This window comes from Phyllobates terribilis, unplaced genomic scaffold (genome assembly GCF_046119375.1).
Source record: "Phyllobates terribilis strain yellow unplaced genomic scaffold, ASM4611937v1 Scaffold_5__5_contigs__length_657084704, whole genome shotgun sequence".
In the NCBI taxonomy this organism is placed as follows: domain Eukaryota; kingdom Metazoa; phylum Chordata; class Amphibia; order Anura; family Dendrobatidae; genus Phyllobates; species Phyllobates terribilis.
The window spans coordinates 540,127,424-540,144,497 of record NW_027362765.1 but is presented as its reverse complement, the minus strand read 5'-3'; the positions used below and the strand labels follow the sequence as shown (position 1 = coordinate 540,144,497).

Here is a 17,074-nt window from a genome sequence, read left to right as displayed (position 1 = left end):
AGAGTCAAACATGCATGGCTGAAAGCGTGCAACTAGGGCCTGATGCATGCTACCCGTGGATTGGACAGCATGCATCACGTTCACTTTAAATACCTTTGAGTAGATGCCCAAAGTGCACGTGTGGCTGACTCTTGCTCTTTAAAATACCAAAGCCATTTGATTCCATGCATTTATTTTTCCGTTTCAATCGAGCACAATTACACTCATACCATAGGTTTGAAACATAAAACAAGGTTTTATTCATTTTCCAATTCTACAAAGTCAGAATACACCAAAAAATTAAATTAGGACTGGGTAATCTGCTGTAATGACAAGTTAAAAAAAAAGCCTAATAGTTCCAAATATATAAATATAGTAAAGCCTCCCCAGAGGATCGCCTTATCTAGACCAGATTTTCTGCAACAGATTTTACATTCCAAAATACAGTAGATTCCATACTCTGGTCATCGTCTTTGAGAAGACTACCTTTCTAAAAGTCCACTTTGAATGAGGATCTTGGTGGTTGCCTTTTCACTGTATACAGAAATAATGTTTTAAACAAAGTCAGATTCTGTGCCCCATAAAAAAATAAAATGTTGAACGGACGCAACACGAGTCCAGAAAGGGATTAAGTATAATGTCAGAATTATGTCCATTGGAACTTAAGAGTTTAGTTTATTCACTATCAAACTTAATAGAATTTACAGTTGTGGAAATCGCACCGCCACAGTAGCTGCCTCGCTTTTTCTTCGTCTTTTCATGTCTGAAAGATTTTCCCTTTGTGTATTTTAAAACGTTATTGGCTTTCTGCCCCCAGTCACCATCTGCTCCTCTCTATATAAAAAAAAAAAAAAAAAAACAACAGTGTAAACGTAACAAATGGCAAGTCAATGGCTTGTATAAATGTCTATTACTATATCACAGTGAAACTGAGGATTTTCCTCACAGCAAAAAGCTATAACTTCACAGACACTTTGGTCACCGACACTTATTTTAGCCACCATTTCCTTGAGTATTTATAAAACAAAACCAGTAGCAATGCCACACATTTGCAAATCTTTGTAATTGTAGTTGCTCTATTGCTTCATTGGGGGACACAGGAAACGAAGGGTGTACGCTGCTGCCACTAGGCAGAAAAAAAGGTTAACTCCTCTCCAGCAGGCTACACCCACCAACCTTCAAGGAGCTAATCAGTGAGAAAGCAGTAGGAAAGGAGTTAAGCGATTACCCTAAATTAAACCAACAAAGGCACAATTAAGGGCGGGTGCTGTGTTGCCCAATGAAGGCTTCGAGAAAGATTTTACTGTGAGTACCCAAAATCTTCTTTTTTCTTCTATCTCTTCATTGGGGGACACGGGAAACCATGCAAATCCATGGTCCTAAAGCAGGAGTTAACTTTTTTTTCTGCCTGGTGGCAGCAGCATACACCCATGGTTTACGGTGTCCCCCAATGAAAGCTCAGAGAAAGATTTTAGGGCGAGTACCCAAAATCTTTTTCTGTTCATAACCCACTCCTAGTATTAACGGACAGATACAAATGCAAAATATTCAAGTATGAAGGAGCCCCATGACTGCCAGTGTCTGCTGCACTGTAGGCAATTTTCTACAGGCTGCTTTATAGGGAGAGTATGAGATTTTGCATAGCAACTACATGAACGTGCTCAATTATCAATCCTCCTGCACACAGAAATCATTAAAAGTATATAAGGGGATTGCTGTATATGCATTGCCCTTATGCAGATGTACAGTCACAACATTTTAAATAGTCCTTAAAGGGCTTGTGCACAGCACAAAGTAAAGATCTGCTTTTGTTAGGGATGGCATTACTATGCACGGGCTGTCTCTGGTATTGAATTAACTTGAAAAAGGAGGAGCTGCAATACCAGATATAGTCCACGGAAAGATAAGCTAATTTCTGGTGAATAATTATTTCTAACTCTGGACAACCCAGTTAACTAAAATCTACAAAACAGTGCCTCTTTATCTGTGCCTGTCCTCTAAGGCTATGTGCCCACAATGCAGAAATGAAGCAGAAATTTTACCGAGCATTTCTGCATCTCCTTGGCAGAAAACCGCATGCGGTTTTTACATGCGTTTTTCCAATGCATTGTATAGGCAAATACGCATGCAGAAACGCCCAAGAATTGGTCATGTCCGTATTTTTTCTGCGCAGAAAAAATCCTGACCATGTGCACAGAACTTGCAGAATGTCATAGGAAGTCATGGGATAAGGTATGCAATGCGTTTCTGTGCTGTAAATCCGCACCAAAAACGCATTGTGGGCATACATCCTAAGGCTATGTGTCCACGTTGCAGAAATGAAGCAGAAAATTTCTGCTTCATTTCTGCAAGTCCTCTCCCGGAAAAACGCATGCGGAATTCCGCACGCGTTTATCGCGCGTTTTTCTCGCGTTTCCACATGCGGAATAGCCTTGCGTTTTTTATGCATTGGACAAAGGCAATTCCGCTTGCGGAAACGCAAAATTAATTGACATGCTGCGGATTTTTGAACGCAGCATAAACGCTGTGGAAAAATCCGCAGCATGTGCATAGAACTTGCGGAATCCCATTGGGGACCATGGGGTGCGGGTTACCAAGCGTTTTACAAGCGTTTACGCTGCGGAAATTCCGCATCAAAAACGCTTGTAATCCGCAACGTGGGCACGCAGCCTCACTGCACTTATTTGGGTAAAGGGAATCTGTCAGCAGGTTTCTATTACTTAATATGAGGGTAACATGAGGTAGGGGAGACACAGATTTCAGGGATGTGTCACTTATCAGTTTGTATGCTATTTCAATGAGCATTTTATCATCAGAAAATTATCACTGTAGGACTAGCTGCCCTGTGCATCTTGGCTTAACCTCACCCCCCACCAATGATTAGCAGTTTACTGTCAATATACAATGTACACAGAAAATTGCAAATCCAGGGTGTGGACGGGATGACCTTACTGAGCTTTGCTACATCTAAAAACCTCTGATTGTATCACAACAGCTACACCCAGGAAACCAAGTGATACATTGTTGGAATCAGGGTCTCTTTTCTACATTATGCTGCTCCAAGATTAATCTGGTAACAGAATACCTTTAAATAGGTATTCTTTTAAGACTATATATTCACCACCAGAGCAGCTGTTAAAGAGGACTATTCACTGAATGTTTAATATATTATAGTTTATATTTTAATATAAACTTAGTACCTCTTCCAACTGATTCTGGAACAGTTATCCACCTAGTAATAGTGCAAATTTTCGCTTCAACCAACTAAGCATATACCACAAAACTTCTTAGTTTTTGACTGGGCAGCATCAGAGGAGAAAATGCAAACTCGCGGAGGAATGCTGTGGTATACATCCAGTTGGCTGAAGGGAAATTTGTACCTTTGTTACTAAAGGCATAACTTTGGAATGGAGGGGCACGAAAGAAAAGCTGTTCCAGAATCAGTGATCATTGGGGAACCAGTTGGAGGAGATTTTCATTAAAAATGCAGTGAAAGATCTTTTTAATTCTGGCAGAGGACCCCACAAGTATTACAGGGCATTTGGGCAGGGATTATTGTAGTGAGTCTCCTTCAGGACCTTACCACTTGCACAATGCAGATAGGCAACAGATGCGATAAGAAAACTGGAATTCTTGCAAACAAGAAAAATATTTGTATCATACCTTTGCTTCAAATGAATTGTTAGCAACCCGAGGATCAATTTCCACTTCCTCTTCAACTACTCTTCGGAACGGGACGTTTTTGGCACCTTCCTGCATCACACCCAAAAAGCACAAGTTTTATTACAGATGGTGGTATGCTGCTTTTCATTGAAACTGTTGTATTTGGCTAAACAGGTCACCTTTCAAGTCCTGTACAAGGCTAAAGCGTAATAGTAAATCACACCTGTGCCATTTATGGACGCTTATCTGGGATTCTATACGCACATAATTAACATTAGCTGGAGTTGCAGATGACCAATCTTTTATCCTGTGCCCGTGAAAATGACTGAATGACACGGTGTTGAGCAGAGACCTCCAAACCTCCTCGACAATAACGATATGCTCTAATGAGATGTGTGTGCAGGCAGTGTTTTTGTCCGGTCCTATCGGGTCTGCCATGCTCTTTTATAGCTTGTGCACAAGGAATTTTGAGGGTTCATAAGGATTTTTTCCCCTCTCTCATGGATTCCTTAGCTGCCATTGGGGCCTATTCATGCGATTTTGTTCTGTGCAGGTAAATATATATTTTCTTCGCTTGATAAATGCATATGTGTAGTCACCACTTTGCAGGGATTTTTAGCTGTAATGCAGGATTTTAAGGTGTTAAAGTAATAACCTTGCACCAATATTCGGCTCCAGTTCTATAACAGTAGGTTTTCATTTCAATGTCTAAATTTGTCCTAAATCTAAAAAATCCATGGATTACAATAAATTGTACAGCACAAATGCAATATGTATCTCACATTTACAGATCTTGAAGTGCCTACAGACGGTAAAGGTAATGGCTGTAAATCGATGTGGTATTAAGCCCTCCCCATATCAGGACAAGCATTAACATCCTGGGAAGAGGTCCCATGGATGGAGGGGGCTCAGGATGTTACCTAGCCAGCATCTGTTTGTAACAGCAGTGGCAGGAGCTGAGCTCCAATCGCTGCTGTTAATGCTCATTTGTGTTTAAATGGCTCCAACAGCGGCTGTTAATCTCTGAAAGCATCCTTTAAATGAAGCACGTGCCAATACTCATGTGCATCGGCCTTCATTGGCCTCCCACGATACAATCGCTGGGGACCGATAGTTTCTCAGCAGGCCCCTCTGCTGCCATTATAACCTATCGCTGTAATCTCAGTCCTCGTGTGAAGCTCAGCCACAAGTTAAACTCCATAAGAGACTGAGATTTTCAAGTACAAGCGTTCAAAAGATCGCCAGTTTAAGTTCTGTTAAGGAAACAAAAAATAATGTAAAAATTTAAGAAAAAAAAGGTAACATTTTTAAAAATATTCAAAAGATAAAAATTCAAATTACCCCATTTTTCCTTCTTAAAAAGGAAAAAAAAATAAGCAAACATGTTTCGTACTGCTGTGTCCCTAAAAGTCCAAACTATTAAAATATTGAATTAAATCAACCCCCACAGAAAACAAAGGAAACAAGAAAAAAAAACGAAACAGAATGGCTTATTTGTGGTCACTTCCTCTCCTTAAAAGGAATAAGAAATTAAAACTTTGTATGTACACGAAAATCAGTATTAATAAAAAAATTTAAAAAAAACACTCAGACAGCTCAATCTGCAGAAAAAATAAAAATGTTTCAGGTCTTGGAAAATGGCAGCACAAAGCAAAAAATATAGATTTTTAGAATATTCTGAATTTCATCACTTCAATAAAAAGAAAAATTGATGGAAGTTTGGCATTGCCATAATTGCACTGATCTGGAGAATCACGTTTTCAGGTCACTTTTACCATACAATGAACGGCATGAAAACAAAATCCCCAAAAAATGTCTCAATTGTATTTTTTCACAATTTCATCCCACTTGCAATCCTGTTCCCGTTTTTCAGTACACTGTTTGGCAAAATAAATGACATTAAAAGTTATGGCTCTTGGAAGAAGGTAAGGAAAAAAACAAACGCAAAAACAAAAAATTCCCTGTTCCTTAACGGGTTAATAACTACATACAATGAATAAAGATCAGTTCTTATATTCAGATCCTCGTAGGAGCCATGTTGGCTCAATAAACACAATACAGACGTCTTTGTAAAGGATCAGGATTTTATTCATGGTTTCTAAATACATGGTAAAATTAAACCTTTAATATAAAGGCATACAATTGATTTCCCAGCCAGCAGATACTCTTCTTTGCAACTGTACTTATTTTCTCACCTTCTTGTTAGCCTTGGGGAATGTGTTAGGAGTTGAAACTTTAGTTTTCTTATTCTTGGGTGTTTTTTCTAAAATACAAAATCAAACTTTAATCAGACAAAAAAATTGTAACAGATAAATAAATCAATCAGATGGCGTATTAATCTTACAAGCTTAGAATAGAATTGTCCCCATACCTTTACAGTAAGTTACTCCTCCTAGTGGGAGTTTAAAGGTGATGTCCAGTGAAATCAAGTTACCATCTATCTGCAGAATGTGTCATACCCGCTGATTAGTGACTGTGACTGCTCGGACTCATACCAAACATCAGAATAGGGAGCTTCTATTCCTCTTATAATGAGTGCCAGTGAGCATGTCTGACCGCTGCTTCATTAATTTTCTAACAAGTTTTATTTAAACAGAGTAGGCAAAGTAAGGTGAAAAAAAAAGTTATAGGGATAGGCGATAACTGGCTGATTGGTGCGTGTCACCCACCCTATCGGCAGAACAGGGAACTTTTATTCCAGTTATAATGAGTGGCAGTGTGCATGCTCGATAGGAGCTTCATTCCCTATGGCATTGCTGAGCATTGCGCTTGCCTTTTTCCGACAATCCCACAGAGAATTAATGGAGTGGCGGTCGGGCATACACATTGCCACTCATTATTACTGGGATAAACTATCCTCGTTCTACCGATCGGTGCGGATTTTTACGGTCAGACGCAGCCCATTAACAAATTATCTATCCTAGGGTTAAGTGATAACTTGTTTTCATTGGACAACCAATTCAACTATTTAACAGTGCTACATAGCCATTTTATCTCCACCTAACTCCTCCTGAAAGGCTGCATGAATGGCCACTGAAAACAGTGAGTGGAGCTGTAAAGTAAGTACCATGGCACATTCCTAGGCCCTCTGTCACTTTGTTTTCAGTGATCACCAATGTCAGAAGGCAAGAAGTAAAGGTTCTAACTCAAAAGAAAGAAACGTACCACTTTCTTCATCTTCGCTGGAGGAGCTGTCTTCTGAGCTCTCTGCAGCTTTTTTGGCCGCAGCTTTTGGTGTGGAGTTTGCAGACTTTGGAGTAGCTGTTTTAGCCACTTTTGTGGATGCCGGCTGCTCAGCTTCATCCTCTTCTGAGCTACTTTCTTCAGAACTGCTACTTGCTTTTTTAACTGGGACGGACTTTCCTGTCTTTTTCACAGCTGGTTTTTTAGGTTTCTCCTCTTCTTCTGATGAGGAGCTGCTACTTGCCTTTGATTTATTTACAGCAATGGGTTTTTTTGCAGAAGCAGGGGATTTGACAGCTTTAACTACTTTTTTTTTTGCCTCTTCGCCACTTGAGCTGTCAGAGTCCGAGCTGCTTTCTGCAGCCTTGCCTTTCGGGGCTGCCGGAGATTTTGCTGTAGGAGTCTGTTTAGGTGCAGGTTTCTTGCTGGCTTCTTCCTCACTCTCAGAGTCTACAAAATAAAAGTTTGGAATTCAAGTAAGACTTACACAGTGCTTTGCTTGAGGATACCATACCACTTTGAAAGGGGTGTGGTACTGCAATAAATGAAGCTTTGTACTTCTAACACCTGTCATGCCGGGGTTTGTAGGGCTGGGGAGACTAGTATGAAAAATTGTCTGATTTTCATCCAAAATGCCATCCGTGTGGCATCCAGTTTTATACAGCAATAGTTTCAAATGCACATAATCAAATACAGTTTCCTTAGTAAATGTTGACAATGTATCCTTAAAAATTGGATGATACACAGATGATCTGTATGGAATTGCACACTCAAGACTTGGAATAGGCGCGTCTAATCCGAAACTCAGAAGAGACTAGAACATAAAACAATTTTTTGTCTTACACTTGGTCCGTGGCAAAAAAAAACAAAAAAACTTACCTGAACAGCCCTACTGAATTACATTGGCTAGAGAGCTGTCAGATTTTTACTCGGATAACACATGTCCATATTATATACATGTGAACAAGCCCTTAGACCTAGCTCTATTTACTATGCCAAACAGAATAATATAAAGTAAAAGGTTATGCAGAAATTATACAACTTTCTATTCTCCTCCAGTTATCCTAAAAGGATCGTGTAAGCCACAAAAAACACCACAAACTAGACTGTAGGTTACACAAGACTGAATATGGGCAGCACGGTGGCTCAGTGGTTAGCACTGCAGCTTTGCAGAACTGGGGTCCTGGGTTCAAATCCCACCAAGGACGACATCTGCAAGGAGTTTGTATCGGTTTTCCTACAGGTTCTCCGGTTTCCTCCCACACTCCAAAAACATACTGATAGGGAATTTAGATTGTGAGCACTGATGGGGACAGTGATGATAATGTATGTAAAGCGTTGAGGAATTAATGGCACTATATTGAGTAAAATAAATTACAAAAAGCTGCACACAAACCAAGAATAGATTTTGTAATCTCAAATTACTGTCAAGCAGTGAAGGCTGTGCAAATACATGTGGGTAATTCAAATTATTTAATGTAAAAAAAATGAAGTATAAAAGTAGAAAAAGGTTTTAGATTTATGAATCTGGCACACAGCAGCACCAATAGATGTTATATTCAATAAGGGAAATGTGCCTTCTAATGAATTTGGCACATCCTAGTGATTTTTTTTACTCTAGGACTTGTGTAGTAATCGCCAGTGCTGATGAATCAGTCTTTGGCCATGATTCATCAAAGCGATTCCAACAGGATTCTGGCGTAAATCAAATTGAAAGGCTACAATGTATTTGAGCAATGTGTAGTCGTGCAAAAATTTTGTGACTTGACGTTTTTAAGCTAGGTTTGCCTAGCTCTGCTAAAATTAGCTGTGGCATACCTTACACCACAAATCTCACTCCAGACCCTTACTGGAGTAAAATTTGTGTAGAGGAGCGCGCCACTTTTTAGATGTGTGCCTCTTAAAGAGAAGGTGCATTGATTTTTATGTTAATACTTGACTATATAATCAATTATTTTAAATAAAAAACAAACCATTAAATTTAACTTTGCATTTATTAATGTTTTTCTGCAGCCACTGTGGCTGCCATTTTCATTTGCTGGTGGGGCACTTTTGTTGGCTTCATACTTTATGGGGCAATGAAAGGGGAATATAGGGGTTTTAATAGTAGTAAAATTACTTTGTAAGGGCTGCAAAGTTGTGAGACACAGTCGAATATAATTATTATTTATTTTTATTATTATGGGTGGGAGGGGGGCGGGAGGCACAATTAGAACTTTTACTATGGGGCCCCATGATTTCTATGTACGCCCCTGCCCCAAATCTTATTCTTCAGCCAGCAATAAACAATGCAATGCAAGGTAAACTGTGCAATATTTTCAATGAAAATGAATTGCTAAAAACAAAAATATAATAATTAAAAAAAAATAAAAATGCCTTTATTGTGTTAATATCTTTTAAGACAAGTTATTTTCCAAGGTAATATACAGATGTATCAGTGATGTATCAGTGTAAAGGAGCGGCCATGTGCCCCAAGTCATTTATAGGATCTCAATATATATATCAGATCCATATATCTAATCCCATAATGCATGATACGGTCCAGACCAGTGTATGTAATCCCATCATGTGTGATACGCCCCAGACCTGTGTCTCTAATCCCATCATGTGATGCACTACACACACTGAGCCCTGTATCTAGATATGCGTAGTGTAACACGTTCTGCAGTTAGATATGGGAAGTTTAACACAAGCCGGGATTAATCGCAGCACGTGATAAGCTGGGGTTAAATACGCAGAGTGTATCATACACTGAGCAGCACTAACAATCTGCGCTGCCAGCCGTCCATAGAGACACGGTCCACATCTCAGTATCACTGGCAGTCACCAACAAAATGGCTCCTAACTGTGATCCTAAACTTCATCCTCTCTTATCCTTTAGCAGACGCCTAATAGGGGAGGGGATGAGTGATGTGACCCACATGTGAGCAGAACCCGCCCACTTTCACTGCAGCCATAATGTGAGCTAGTCGAACATTAGCTTTTCATGGCAAATTTCAGCGTCTAGCTGCTCCCCATAGTGTTTAAAAGTGGAAAATATCAAACTTTTTAAATTATTTTTCATATTGAAAACAAATACCGTATTTTTTGGACTATAAGACGCACCGAACCATTAGATGCACCTAGGTTTTAGAGGAGGAAAATAGAAAAAAAATTAAAGAAAAAAATGTGGCCATGATGCCCTGTTATGGGGGAGGGTCTGCTGCTGACACTGTTATAGGGGTAATGTCCCCCAATTCTATATGCCCCCCCCGCCCCACCAGCCTGGTATGCATGGCACCCCCAGCCCCATGCACACACACAAAAATAAAAGGATTCTACTTACCTTCCTTCCCGCTGCTCCAGCGCTGCGTCCTGCTCTTCTGCCAGCAGCAGCTGATCTCATCGTGTGAGCCGCGCATGACATCACTGCCATGCGCCCTCAGGCGCAAAGATCAGCTGCCGGAATAGTCACTACTCCCCACATCGGGACTATGGACGTGGGGAACAGTGACTATTCACTCTCCTTAATAGCGCACACAGTGTCAGCCCAGCCACGGCTCCTGATGCGGGGCAGGCGATCACGAGTGCTCGCAATTAAAGAGCATGAATATTCACTACTCCCCACGCCCATGGGAGTGTGGAGTAGAGAATATTCATGTGCTTTAATAGCGAGCACATGTGACCACCGAGCCGCTGCAGGGAGCCGACAGCTGGGCTGACAATGTGCGTGCTATTAAAGAGAACAAATATTCAGTGCTCCACACACTCATGGGCGTGGAGAGAAGTGAATATTAATTTTCGTTTAATAGCAGGCGCACGCAAGAGCTGCAGCCGCCGGCTCCTGCCTCCTGTGCCCCGCTCCTCCACCGCTGCCCGCCTATTCACAGCTACAAGTATACATTTGGACTATAAGACGCACCCCCCCACTTTTCTCCAAAATTTTGGAGGAAAAAACTGCGTCTTATAGTCCGAAAAAATACGGTATTTTTTAAAGAAACCATTAATACTTTTTTTCAATTGACCTTTTTTGGATGGCACCTTCCCTTTAGTGAACTAGGAGCATCTGACTCCAATATGCCCCCTCATCAACTCATCAAGATCAACGTGAACGTCTCGGTCTGGATGAATCGGGGCGTTTGTCTCTACAGCTCCTATAAAATATGGTATCTATTCATTCTGCACTGTCTTATACATGACTTGGTGTCTATGGATAACTTTGATCAGTCATGAATCAATATATACAATATAGCCCCCGGTATTACAATTAACCATCATCTCTCATTGAAGCACTCACTTTCCCTGAAGAAATCCATAGCCCTTCCTGAGGGCAAGAATCTACTGGCAGAGGAAATTTTATATGTAACATTATATATGCCTGTGCTAAAAAGGAAGCAGAGTGTTAAAAATTGCTTAAGCATTTTAATACTTATGGCATATTTTAAACACCTTTAGATTTCTATAATCTGTTGTAGAGATATTAGAGTCACCTCACCTGAGCTGTCAGAAGAGCTTGAATCCTTTTTGGCTGCTGCAGCTTTTACAGGGGGAGTTTTGGCAGCGGGCTTCGCAGGGGTCACTTTCACAGCTGGCTTTGCAGCTGGGGTTTTGGCAGCAGGCTTCACTGGTGCCTTCTCATCTTCTTCATCACTTGAATCTGTATAAACAAATTATAAATTTAACACATGGCCAATCCAGAGTCTGTAATCTCCATTTTATTATTACAACCTTATAGGCATAGCTATGGATGGTTAGAAATACTAATGCTTCTGCACAAAATTTACATAGCAGAAATAAGACATCATATGTTTTAATGTCAAGAGTGAAATACAGCACAGCTATACCAGAGTTGGATGTGTCTGATAAAATGGCATTATTACATGAAATGCCGCTTGGCCTAATAGTAAACCCAATTGCATTACAGGGAGCCTCATGCTTCTGCAAAAAAAAAAAAAAAAAAAAAACACTAAAGTAGGTGCCGTAGTTGATCACGACAGCAGCATCTAGGGCGTTAAATAGCCGAGAGGACACATCATCATTCTGGGCCATTAGAATGAATTGTTGACTGCAGAATAACAGGTTGTGGAAATAACCCACTCATGGTATCTTATTATTACAGGACAAAATAAAGTTTGACATGCTAAAAGTGGTGAAAGGTCCTCTTTAAGACTGGCAAGAAACAACCACCTCACCTGAGCTGTCAGAGCTGGAATCCTTTTTTGCTGCTGCAGCTTTTGCAGTGGCTTTTGCGGGGGTCACTTTTGCAGCGACTTTTGCAGGTGGCGTTTTTGCAGCGGACTTCGCTGGTGCCTCATCTTCTTCATCACTTGAGTCTGTTTATGAAGGATTATCAATGTAATTACAAGCTATACAGGTTTTTAGTCTCCATTTTGATTTTTCTAACCTAATTGGCATAGCTATTAATACAAGTGCTACTGTAATACACTTACACAAAGAGCAGCAATAGAATAACTCCTTAGTACGTCAAGTTTACAACACAACATGTCCATAACAGAGCAATCAGATTTGACTGATGAATGATGAACATTACTATTAAACATTACATTTATGTTACATGATAGAAGTTGCAGTGCCTGTTACAGTCACATACAAGGCAAACCATGGGGCGCACAACTATATAGCATCTGGCAGGCATCCTACAACTGCAATACAAGGAGTCTTTTGTAAAAATGCTTAGATGCCATGATCATCATTTACAGAGGAATATAAGGTATTAAACTGCAGCCAGCAGACATCTTTCATTACAGCTGACTGTATAGTATAATTGGCACCCACAAGGGATTACGTATGCAGAACGCCTAAACTTTCACCAGCTCTGCCCTAGATTTCCCTAAGGACGGGAAGTGCCATAAACCAGCCCAGGGCAGCCGCTCCGTTCCACTTTGTGGGGCTCCTCAGAGCACTGGCTCCTAAGATCGGTGGGGGCCCAAGTGGTCAAACCCCTAACAATCAGGAAGTTATCCCCTATTCTGTGGATAGGGGATGGTTTCCGAACATTGAGAATACCCCTAAAAAATAAAAAAAAAAATAAAAAAAGCACTATGCATGTTTGGCATCACCATAAGGCTATGTGTCCACGATGCAGAAATGCTGCATATTTTTCCCGCTTCTCCCTGGCAGGAAAAACGCATGCGGATTTTACATGCGTTTTTCCCGCCAGGTAGAAGCGTTTGTCAAGCATTTTTGCATGCATTTCCGCATGCGGGTTATCAAGCGCTTTTCCAAGCGATTTTAGCATCCCATGGAAAAGTGCTTGACAACTTGTTCACACTATATAAATCCATGCAAACGGCATGGATTTATAGTAGTGTGACCTAGTTAGTTTAAAAAAAAAAAAATAAAATTATACTTACCTTCCGGTGTTATCTCTGCTGCGTCCAGTCTCTTGCACTGCTCGCGGTGGTGTGAAGGACCTGCGGTGGCGTCATTGAGTCATGTGACAGGTCACATGACTCAATGATGTCATGGCAGGTCCTTCACAACACCGCGAGCCATACAACAGACCAGACGGAGGAGAGAAAACACCGGGAGGACATCGGAAGGTAAGTATAATCTTTATTTTTTATTTTAAATTCTTTTTTTTTACAGTTTCTATGGTACCCAGTTCTGGATGAGAGTCTCCTCTCCTCTCCTCCAGACCTGGGTACCATCCGCACATTGAACCGTGTGATATCCGCTTGTGCAGTGATGCGGATGTCACGTGGTCCAATGCAAGTCAATGGCGGCGATTACGCTGCTTGTCTGCTAAATTAATGGACATGCTACAGATTTTTGAGCGCAGCATGGGCATTGACATTGCGGCTCGTCATTGGGGACCATGGGGGACGGATTACCAAGAGTTTCCCAAGCGTTTACGCTGCGTAAATTCCGCAGCATAAATGCTTGGAAAATGCTTCGTGGGCACGCAGCCTAATTGTACTGACCAGGGAAATTATGTTGTCAGATCACTTTTAGGGGGGCAATGAATACCATAAAAACAAACAATGGCGGAATCGATTTTTTTTTTCCCACCATTTCACTACACTTTTTTCCTGTTTTCCAGTACATAAGGTAAAATGAATGGTGCAATTCAAAACTACAACTTGTCCCACAGAAAGAAAAAAAGAAGCCTTCCTATAGGTATGTATGTCGAATGCAAAATTTAGTTACGGTTATTGACAAAAGGGGAGCAAAAAATAGAAGCGCAAAAAAACCAACACACATCGCCCATTCATGAAGGGGGTCAGCCATGGTGGATGTTAAAAATTATTAAAGTGGATTACATGCCACAACAAATACAGTAGAATATATGAGTGGAGAGAAAAAAAAACGGCAAGATTATATTGCAGGTGGCATAAAAAACTTAATCCACAGTGCGCACACAACCTTGCAAATTTGTCGATAACATTACCCACTACAGCAAAATTAGTGGGGAGAAAATCCTGAGTCATGACAGCATTAGGCTATGCTCACGGGTTGGTGTTTTTGATGCGTTTTTTCCGCAGGCAAAACCTGTTCTCTTGGCAGTAAAGAAGCAGCTTCAAAAAAGCAGGTTTTGTGGCGTTATTGTTTCTTGTGCATGCTGATAAAGTTTAGTGCCACCCAAAAAAAAAACGATAATGCAACTTCCTTAAGGCTTTGGCATCAAAAACACAAAAATTTGATACCTGTGTTTTTTGCTGCGTCTTCGCACTTGTGCATTGCTTTCTGTGGGTGCAAAAATGCTGAAAAAAAAACACTGAAAGAAGCGACATTCTGTAGTCTTCAAAAACACAGCGGTTTTCCACATTCGTCACAAAAAAGATACTTGCTGTATCTCCATCTGCTTCAGACTTAATGAAAACTTTTTTTTTTTTTTTTTTTTTAATAGTTTGGTACAAAGCTGACAAAAACCCTTGCGTGTGCTGCTGGAAGCTACTTACACACGTGGTCAAAATTGTTGGTGAAGCAGGGTTGAAAAGCACTGACTGACTTTCATTTGTTCATTTTCATAGATTTTTAATTTATTATTACTTTTGTCAGATTCAAGTTATTTCTGTGACCATCGTGGGTTTTTCTTTCAGTAAACGAGGGGTATCAACAATTTTGACCACGTGTGTATATGAAGATATTGCCAGCCATGTGCATAGCTTCTAGGGGAGGACATCTCCGTCTGCACAGCAGTATGCTGTGCACTGCCATGTATGTTAGGCATGCCTAAAACAGGCTTCTCACCTGAGCTGTCAGAACTGGACTCCTTTTTGGCTGCTTTTGCAGGGGTCACTTTTGTAGCAGGCTTTGCAGCCAGAGATTTTGCAGCAGGCTTTGCGGGAGCCTTCTTCTCTTCATCGCTTGAGTCTGTTAATAAAAGAATAATTTTACTGACTATGTAGCCGCAGCTATGGACATTATTTGATATTATTAAAGGGAATCTGTCAGCTGATACAAGCTGCCCAAACCGTGGGAAGCATGTATCAGCCATGGTTTGGACAGCATGCATCAGCTGACAGGCTCCCTTTACATGAACTTCATTAAATCTGTGCTGCATTATAAAAGTTAAAGAAATTCTGCAAGATTAAAAGCATATGGTTCAGACAACTAAAACAACATTTAGAGTAACATTTTAACAAAATGCAAGTTATCTCAGCCATTTAAATAATTTTACTAGAAAATAGGAAACACTCACCAGAGCTGTCAGAGGAGCTGGAGTCTTTTTTGTTCTGAGGGGGCTTTGCAGAACTATTTACAGGAGTATTTTTCTGCGCTGACGGGGTGGAAGCCTTGCCAGCACTATTTTTTGGTGCAGGCTTGGACACCTTTTTTTCATCTTCATCACGTAAACCTAATGGAAATTAATAAATTTTTATTCTTAGATATAAGATGACATTAAGCCCTACAAGTGGTGTGATTAACGACTTGCAACTAAATGTAATGAAAAATAATTTTCAACCAAAAGAACAATGTCATTCCCGACATGGCAATTTTCTTTTTGTTTTGTTTTTTGCAATCATTTTTTTCCTCCCCTTTTCCAAGAGCCATAACTTTTTTTTTTTTTGTTAATCAATATAGCTATGAGAGATTGTTCTTCAGGTGGGAAGAGTTGTACTTTTTAATAACACCATTTTATAAAATGATATACTGGGGAAAAAAATTCCAAGTGTGACAAAATTGAGAAAAAAAAGTGCAATTCCACAATAGTTTGAGTTTTGTTTTTAGGGTTCATTATACTGTAAAAATAACTTGGCAATGAGATTCTACAGGTCAATACGATTACAGAGATACCAAACATGAATAATAAATTTGAAAATTGGTATAAAAATGTAAACAAAAATGGAGCTGGGCTTGTTTTTTGCATATTTTTAGGTTGCAGCAGGCGAAAAAATGCAATTCTGGCGTTTTGATTTCTTTTCTTATTACAAAGTCTACTGATCAGATTAATTAATTTTATAATTTTGATAGATCACACTTTCAGACATAGCGATGCCACATGTATTTTTGTTTCTTTATTGTTAATAGGGGAAAAAGGTTGTGATTTGTATTTATTTTTTATTTTTACATATTTACATTTTTTTTTTGCTATATTTTTTACTTTAAGGGGACTTGAACCTGTGATCCTGTGATCACTTATACTATACACAGCAATACGGTGTATAGCAAGGATCACAGTCTCCTATAAATGCCAGCAATAGGCTGGCAGTCAAGGAAGCAACGTGATTACAGCAGACCCCTGGTTGTCATTGCAACCCATTGGGCCCCACAATCAGGCCTATGGCCCGGTAGCCCCCTGGACGGTTTGTACGCAGTAAATGCTGGTGTCCGATTGACAGCGGCATGTAATAGGTTAACAGCCACGGGCAGAGCTCCTCTCTAATTGCTGCTGTTAGAGGCAGATGATTGCTGAATAACACAGCCATCATCAGCTGGCAAAGCAGTGGGCTCAATTCCTGAGCCAGCATCAAACAGGCCTGACATATTATATACTAGTTGTTATATTTGGGGAAGAATATTACTGTCCTTATCACCTTAACGTCATTTATTTCCGCTTCTTCCAAGGGTCATAACATCACTCTACAGGAGTTTGTTACTGCTGATCAAGTTACAATTTTGAAAGACATCATTCACTTTACCATATCATTTGCTAAAAAAACAGGTAATAAAATGCAGTTTTGTTTTTCAGGTTCATTTTTAAAGGCTTTCATTGTGTAGTAAAAATATTCTGGCAATATGAAGCACTCCAAAAATGTGTTGCCATATACTCAGACACCCATAAATCTTATTTTTCCATAGATGG

The 17,074-nt window shown here is 40.1% G+C and overlaps 1 protein-coding gene across 3 annotated transcripts in view; it reads right to left on the bottom strand.

The window, feature by feature from the left end:
- Positions 1 to 282: 282 nt before the first annotated feature.
- NOLC1 (nucleolar and coiled-body phosphoprotein 1) overlaps positions 283 to 17,074 on the bottom strand; it is a 33,898-nt gene continuing 17,106 nt past the window's right edge. For 2 of the 3 annotated variants that reach the window (XM_073685829.1, XM_073685831.1), the window contains 8 exons: positions 15,470 to 15,625; positions 15,019 to 15,141; positions 11,997 to 12,137; positions 11,300 to 11,461; positions 6,808 to 7,275; positions 5,838 to 5,905; positions 3,643 to 3,732; positions 283 to 813 (listed from right to left, as the gene is read on the bottom strand). In XM_073685829.1, the coding sequence (XP_073541930.1) occupies positions 655 to 813; positions 3,643 to 3,732; positions 5,838 to 5,905; positions 6,808 to 7,275; positions 11,300 to 11,461; positions 11,997 to 12,137; positions 15,019 to 15,141; positions 15,470 to 15,625 (1,367 nt within the window). In that variant the 3' untranslated portion in view covers positions 283 to 654. The remainder of the gene's footprint in view (positions 814 to 3,642; positions 3,733 to 5,837; positions 5,906 to 6,807; positions 7,276 to 11,299; positions 11,462 to 11,996; positions 12,138 to 15,018; positions 15,142 to 15,469; positions 15,626 to 17,074) is intronic. The other variant, XM_073685828.1, reaches the window with a different exon arrangement.